Below are 7,545 nucleotides of genomic sequence, written 5' to 3' on the forward strand. Positions count from 1 at the left end.
TTGTCCGTTAGGTGACAATGTAAGTCTACTAACAAAGCTGCAGTAGTTGTGATAGTCACTAAGAAGGGCTGTATCTTTCCTAGAGTGCTAAACGATGTGAGTTCTACCATTGTGCTCATGTCCCTGTGAAGTATTAAATTTTCATAAATATATTATAAATATTTCATATAAATAGACATAATTCTTTTTTATGAGAAACTTACATTGCATGACTTCGTATTCCTAGATTGGCATGTTTCACTGGAACTCTTACTATTTGGATTGGAAGATTGGTTTGGATTTTCTCACCATTCTCCTCTGTGGTATCGATCAGACATGTTTCCATGATTTCAATATACTTTAGAAGAGTAAATAACGGAAATACGGTGCCGAGAAGTCCATATATATACTTCTCCTTTTTTTCTCCTAAATATACAAAAGCAATAGCGCTTGCCTCATTGGAAAATTTTTATCGTTACGTGTATTATGTTATGTCTCAAAAAACCGTGATAGCGTTTTCTCACTAGCGTAAATTATAAAGAAATTTTTTTGACAGATCAAAAAGACACTGTTCTTTATGACTGCACTACAATTATGGGTGCGGTAAAGTTAGATTTTTAAAGGCCGTGTTACAAGAGGTTTGTCGCGTCACTCCACATGTTCAACACACTCTAACACGTCGCGTCATCGGAGCCAATATGGCGACTAGATGTCGCATCGTGAACGTAAGTGAAAAATAAATTCTCATCAATATTGAATTAAATATAATAATTTTTTAATCAGAAATTGACATTTAATTGTACAGAATATAGTAGGATACAGAATATAGTAGTTGAAAAAAATCCTCGTTTGAAATGATGTTTTATATGAAATTGTTGATTGAGCTCTCGATAATAATCGAATTTTCTCGATAACAATCGATTCTCGATAACAGATTCTTGAAGAACCAATTAACACAATTTTACAATTATGGATTTTCAAACTTCTGACTTGATACTTATTTCGATCCGTAATATCTTAACGCAGGAATAACTAAATAAGATTAGAGCGATAATTTTTATTATGTATCATATGTTAATTCGTTGATGGGATACGTTTTTTTTATTATCACTGATGAATACTTTGTAAGTTGAAATTTATAGTGTTATACGAATGTAATAAAAGACGAATCTTATTAGTTAACTACATTTGCTCGTTTTTTAAAAAAGCCTTGACATTTTAATTTATAATTTTTATATTTATTAAAAACGCATTTATTTTATATAAAAACGCTTTTCAAACAATTGAGGTAACACAAAATAGCCAAAACGAAACAGGCACATGTCCGTTCGAATGGTGTCACGGATTAAATTAGATGACTTGTTCCTAAATCCGTTCGTGTCACTGAACATTAGAGCACATGAATACAACTGCTCCAACCGCCATCTTACTTGTGATCCAAATTAACCCAGAGAGCACTTAGATCACAGGTAAGATGGCGGTGGAAGCAGTGAGATTCAGATGATCCAACGTTCAGCGACACGAATGGATTTAGGAACGGATTCCGTTTTCAGCCGTTGAAGGGCGAACATCTCTAGGAATTTCATTACAGTGGCTGTGTTTAAACAAAACGGAATCGAATAAGCCAGAGCATAACGTATTAGAACATTGTTGGGGATCCAAAGGAGGATATTTTTTGCGACATTTTTTGAAACTACTGTTAGTGGTGACAAAACTTGTTGTTATGATTCAGAAGAGACGAGAAAGAAAGAAGGAGGAAAGATTCACTTACCTAATCAACAGCATCGAGAGGAAGCAAGGAATAGAGGGAAATTAATCTGTTTACTGGATCAACATGATTAACTTAACATTATTTAGCTGAACTCTGGGTTTATATTGGCAATCATTACACTGAATAATAATTTTTAAGCAGAGTCTCTCTGTCCCCGAGGAGATTCTTATGCTGGATCATTGAATCCTTTTTACGCATGATACTATGACCCAATTATAGAGTTGGAAATCCATACAAGGGAATAAGAAGAAGAAAAAGAAGCGACATGAATGGATTAGAACAAGCCTCAAGCGTCCTATGTGCAAGCATGTGCAATCCGTCTCAATCCATTCTGAAACAGATCGGTGTAAAATATTTAGTTCACCTAAATTTAACAATATGCCGGTTTTTGCTTTGAAATCATTAATCATATTAATAATAATTTATTAGCAGAAAATCTTTTACCTATTGTAGCTGTCCGTGATTTTGTTGAGGGAGACGATGAAATAGAGAGTAAGTACTAATAAACGGGATTAGGAAACGTTACTTTGTCGATATTTTTTATATTAACATTGTAATTAATATTATATTTAACATTATTATTTATGTGCCATTATAATTTCCTGATCGCAGGACCAATTATCGTTGGTTTCTTTTGCTGCAGATTATCTATTATAACAAAAATATCGACAATATTAATACAATATTCAGATAATTATTTAATTAAATAAATAAGAAAAATGAAACAAGTATTATGAAGATAAAGTACTATGAATACTTAGGAAGTCTTATTCCTCACCAATTTTGATGAAATTAGGCTTTGATGCATTTTTACAAAAAAGGGAACTGCTAAAAAAATCGCCCATAGACCAAAATATTAATTTAGTAACTATTCAAGTTAGGAAATCTGTCAGTAATCTAACACTCAATTATTCTTAATTATTATGCATGCGTTGTTATGCCCCAATAGCCCTGAAGTGAGGCAAATAGCATTCTCTTAATTGATCCATGAAGAATGCTCTAATGCGACGCGACATCTAATCATCATATTGATTTCGGTGACGCGAACATATTGGAACGTGAGGAGCATGTTGGAGCGTGCGAACAAATCTAAAGTAAAATCTCTCTGGGGACAGAACAAGGAGTGGAAAAGGAATAAAAATGGTAGACACGAATGCCTACATTTCTAGTAATATTAGGTCAAAACAGGCGAAACAAAACGCGTGGAACCGTGGAAATTTAATAAAGTTTAGTTAATTTTGTCTTCCGCGTTTCTGCGTTTCCACGTTTTATATAATAGCATCCTAAGAGTGCGGTCCTATGGAGTGGAATTTCCGGAATGTACAATTAGCGCTGACCAATCACAAAAGCCTTCCCGTAGATATTAAATTTTCCAGTCGCATAACATCAAAATCAGATTATTAATCATTAAATTTTCTATTTTTTTTTTTCAAAAACAAGTGAATCTTTTAATAATGTGGAACTTAACCTTAATCTTTGTCCCATTAAGCCGATTCTATATTAGTTGCAAGCTGATCGAAGTTTATTGCGACAGTCAATCTGAAGCTTGCATTTTAAAATCAATGCTTTTGAACCGATTTTAGGCATGTGATTTTGCAGTGCGCATGCGAAACAACTTTTACCCAATTCAAAAGTACATTGATAGAGTGATCTTAAAGTGACTCAAAACTAGAATCAAAACTATAATAAGACAATAGCGATTCATCCTTGAAATTGGTCAGCGCCATATTTGGGATCGTGCGATATGTTATGAAAATGTGAAATTTCTAATCGCCTTAAGACCAGTTGTTCCATCTTTTGATAAATTTTACCTGTTGGGTAAGTAGCAAGATTACTCACTCATATGCGCAGATTACCAGATTTATCTCACAGATAAAATTTACCAAAAGGTGGAACAACTGGTCCTAAGGCTAGCGCACACTTAAAGCACTTCAGAATTATTTAAACATAATTACTGGATGCACCCCAGTGTATGCACACGCACACAAGCAGACAGAATCTACAAAAAGAAATAAATTTGCGCAACAAAAAACAGCGGAATCGGCGAAATGAAGTCACGACCAATCACGAGCATTCCACCAATTCCATATTGCAATTCTCACCATGGGACCATATCCTTAAAATGAAATCACACGGTGCGGAAAACGATTGCAGAATAAAGAATGCGTCATAGAAGCAACCAATCAGCATTATTCTGCGTTAGATTGGAGTTCCATGAGGTATATTTGACGCGTATCACATTACCGCGTAACCAATCAATAATCAGTAAAATGCAAAACCTCAACAACGAATCGCTTCTGATTGGTTACGCGATTATGCGATACGCGATAAATACACCTCATGGGACTCCAGCCTTATTCCGAATAGCGCTAATTGGTTGATTCAATGGCCTAGTTTCCTGAGGATTTTAATCAACTACAGTCGAGTATTCTTCTGTTACAATCGACAAGGAAATGCTCGACTGTAGTTGGTTGGTTCTTACATTCTGATCTGGATTAAACCCTCAGTGGAAACTAGACCAATGACGCATTCTCTATTCCGCAGCATGTGATTTTACCCTAAAAGAGCGTTTATATTGGCCGTAATACGGGATCTACAATAGAAGTTAATTAGCAAATCGCTAATTAATCAATCATCTTCCCTTTCTACAGTCGAATGAGAGGGAAATACTTGACCTTTGACTTACTATAAACACATGGACTGCCAGTAGTCAACTTCAGACATGTCGCAAAGTTGGAAGATTAGACTCCGCTCCGGACAGTAATTTTCTGTGGAAGTGAGGAGCTTTGATTATAATATATGCACGTTTACGATGTGCAACGGTCAGTAAAAGTCTCTGTTCCTCGAAGAGACTTCAAACGATTTTAAAATCATTAATTTGCAAGGTACTGTGACTTTGTACTACCTGAGTCGGAAAACCAAATAAAGAGAAGATAGAAGAAGAAGAAGAACGTCAGTAATGGTCAACTTTCGCATTTAAATTTGCCGCTTTTTATTATTTGGGGCGGAGCTTAACAATCATATTTCATATCACGGAATTTTTCATGGGTTTTCCTATACCATGTTTCAAATCCATTTTTTTCGTGACCAGCTGCTTGAGTTTGATCTCCTTCTTATCAGAAACTATGTATTCCACAATGCATTTCTAATAGGTTGAAATTCTTATTCTCTATTCTCTGTTTCCTTTTATTGTATGGAGTCCCTTGGCCCTGCTCCGTGGTCAAACTACTTAACTGTGATTAGTCAATTCAGTCACAGATTACGGCATACAGTATACGGTTAACATAAACGCTCCCTAAAGTCTATTCTACAATAATCGCAAGTATAGTTAAATTGACTAATCAAGTCAAATGTGAGGAGAATATTTGATTGTAATTGATCAATTCTTACAATTATAACCACTTACAACTATTGCAGAATAGGTTTAAATGAGGACTATCCCCATTCCTCGAATGCGCAGTCTAGAGATATTATGTCTATGGTGGTCGCGCGAATCGGCTATCGGCGTCCATCCATACTCCATTACTTCATATTCCATTGCATTGCGGTATTGCCTGATTCTTACGATCAGTAAGATCGTTCAGTTTAGAATTAGAACAGTTTATAGCTACGAATTACTAAAAAACAGGAGGCTTCCATTTAAAGGATTGAAAATGGCGATGGCGACGAGCCAAGTAAAAGGCAGCGGCTGGCCACGTCGAGCGAGCAACAGTTCGTTCGAAGGGAAGGTGGTGCAGAATCAGTCGGTTACCATCAACAGGACCGTTAATTTGTAAGTGGCGCGATGTGACGCGCGAGATCTATTTAGAATTAATTGTGTTTTGACCGCCTCTCTTCTGTAGAACCGACTACAACCACAACCGATCTCGGCAGACGCGCTAACAATATGACTTCCTAAAAGAGAAAAAAAATAAAAGAAAGGAACTATCTCTTTCTCTCCTGTCGCGATGAATGATCGGCCGTTTATCCTTTTGAAATTCTGGAATTTTAAGCAACTTGTATTCATTTTTCACATACTAAGCGTTATGCCTTGTTTACAGTGGAAAGCTACTGTGACTTGTACACGACAGATTGTACAACTTATGACTGTACTATTTGCTTAAGATTCTCCAATCCAGATGATATAGCGTCGCATACGAACTATTACGCGAGATTTTGCCGTCATTCAATTTTGCGCGCAGCGTTGAGCATTGTTTCCTTTTTATGATATCATAAACTAAGTCTAATTACTTTCAGTTATTCTTTGCATTCGTAATGCAAGGAATCGGTTATTGATTCTTGTGTGTAAAGAGGCAACCCGTTGTGTCCCTTTTCTTTTCGTTTTAATTGTTAAAGTGCAATTTGTATCTTAAGATTTCACACTCCGCAGATTCGAACGATTCTGACAAGGCTGTATTATTTTCTAAGTTTGTATGATCGCCAGGGAAGCCCTGTATATGTTTTATTCATGATTTCACTCTTCCATTTTATGTAAGATATGCTATATCTATATGTATTATATGTATACATATGTACTGCATTGTACGAAGTAGTTCACAATTATATATATATATATATATATACACACACACCTCGTTATATTACATTTTAAGATAGTACCTAAACAAATATTGCGATTATTCTGACTAATTTGTTATAAGAAGGCAATATAAATCTTCTTAAAACAAACGCAATTGTACACAAGATCTATGTAACGTTAGATCATATAGATGACTATTTGTGCTTCTTATTATATATGTGCATCTCTAACGTTATATTTGCAGCATTTTGTGTTATAAGTCAAAATGTTACAGAGTATATTTATATACCAATGTATATTTCGACATCATGCAGACTTTTGCATGTATTTATCAAATATTTATAACTTATCTTTTTTTATTGTATTATTGAAAGTTCTCAATATTATCTTCTTTGAACAAACTTTACTTATTATTACAATATGATTATGTTGTGTAATTGATATATCAAGTAATATTTATTGAGATGAAAAATTTATTTAAAGAGACATATTTAAATAATTTTATAAAAACACAATATATGTAATATATTATAAGCATGGCAAATAATAATAGAATTCGAAGATTATAATGAAATATTCGTATTATTTATCGAGTACTTAGTAAAATACTTATTTGTGCAAATACAATTGTAATGTCACAAATAACAAAATTATGTTTGCTTGTTATTTATATTTAATTTGATTATAACACACAGGTGTTCAATGTGAATGTAGAAGAGCTTTAATTATCGATGTGTTGAAATATTAATATTTTATACATGCGTATGTAAAAACTGAATATAAAGCGATATTTTTGTGACAAATAAACTATCATTATATATGGAATGTAATATTATATGTATATTACATTGCATTATCAGTATTTGGTTCTATTTTTATAATTATACTTAAACTGCATAAGTTTTGCAAATTCAGAAAACAAACGTGTAAAAAAAATAATATACTGATTGGAAATTTTGTTCTATTCTAAATGAAAAGATTAATCTCTTTTATTACAAAATTTTATGTACCTGATGCAATGTATTCTCATTAACAAAGATATTTAATAATAATAAAGGCTCTTTGATAATAAAACAATTCTTTATAATTTAAATATATCTATCTATAAGGGTGATCCTTATTTTTCGATTTTCAAATTCTTTCCGTTCATCCTCTAGAATGGTTTCAATCCACAAAAAAAAAATTAAAAATATATTAATAAAAAAATATAATTTCTGTAAAATTTTATATCAGGTCAATCGGATGTGTTCCGGTTCATTAAACGTTTGAATTCCGT

The 7,545-nt window shown here is 33.5% G+C and overlaps 2 protein-coding genes across 2 annotated transcripts in view; one reads left to right on the forward strand and one right to left on the reverse strand.

The window, feature by feature from the left end:
* LOC108693492 overlaps window positions 1-636 on the reverse strand; it is a 4,056-nt gene extending 3,420 nt beyond the window's left edge. Inside the window, exons 1-2 of the mRNA XM_018202480.1 lie at window positions 204-636; window positions 2-123 (exon numbers count right to left, since the gene is read on the reverse strand). Of these exons, the coding sequence (XP_018057969.1) occupies window positions 2-123; window positions 204-325 (244 nt within the window). The 5' untranslated portion in view covers window positions 326-636. The remainder of the gene's footprint in view (window position 1; window positions 124-203) is intronic.
* A 4,608-nt stretch (window positions 637-5,244) lies between these two features.
* Window positions 5,245-7,545, forward strand: part of LOC108693321 (cleavage and polyadenylation specificity factor subunit 5) — a 6,682-nt gene continuing 4,381 nt past the window's right edge. Inside the window, exon 1 of the mRNA XM_018202207.1 lies at window positions 5,245-5,522. Coding sequence (XP_018057696.1) covers window positions 5,404-5,522 — 119 coding nt within the window. The 5' untranslated portion in view covers window positions 5,245-5,403. The remainder of the gene's footprint in view (window positions 5,523-7,545) is intronic.

Source organism: Atta colombica, unplaced genomic scaffold, assembly GCF_001594045.1.
Source record: "Atta colombica isolate Treedump-2 unplaced genomic scaffold, Acol1.0 scaffold9, whole genome shotgun sequence".
Classification (NCBI taxonomy): domain Eukaryota; kingdom Metazoa; phylum Arthropoda; class Insecta; order Hymenoptera; family Formicidae; genus Atta; species Atta colombica.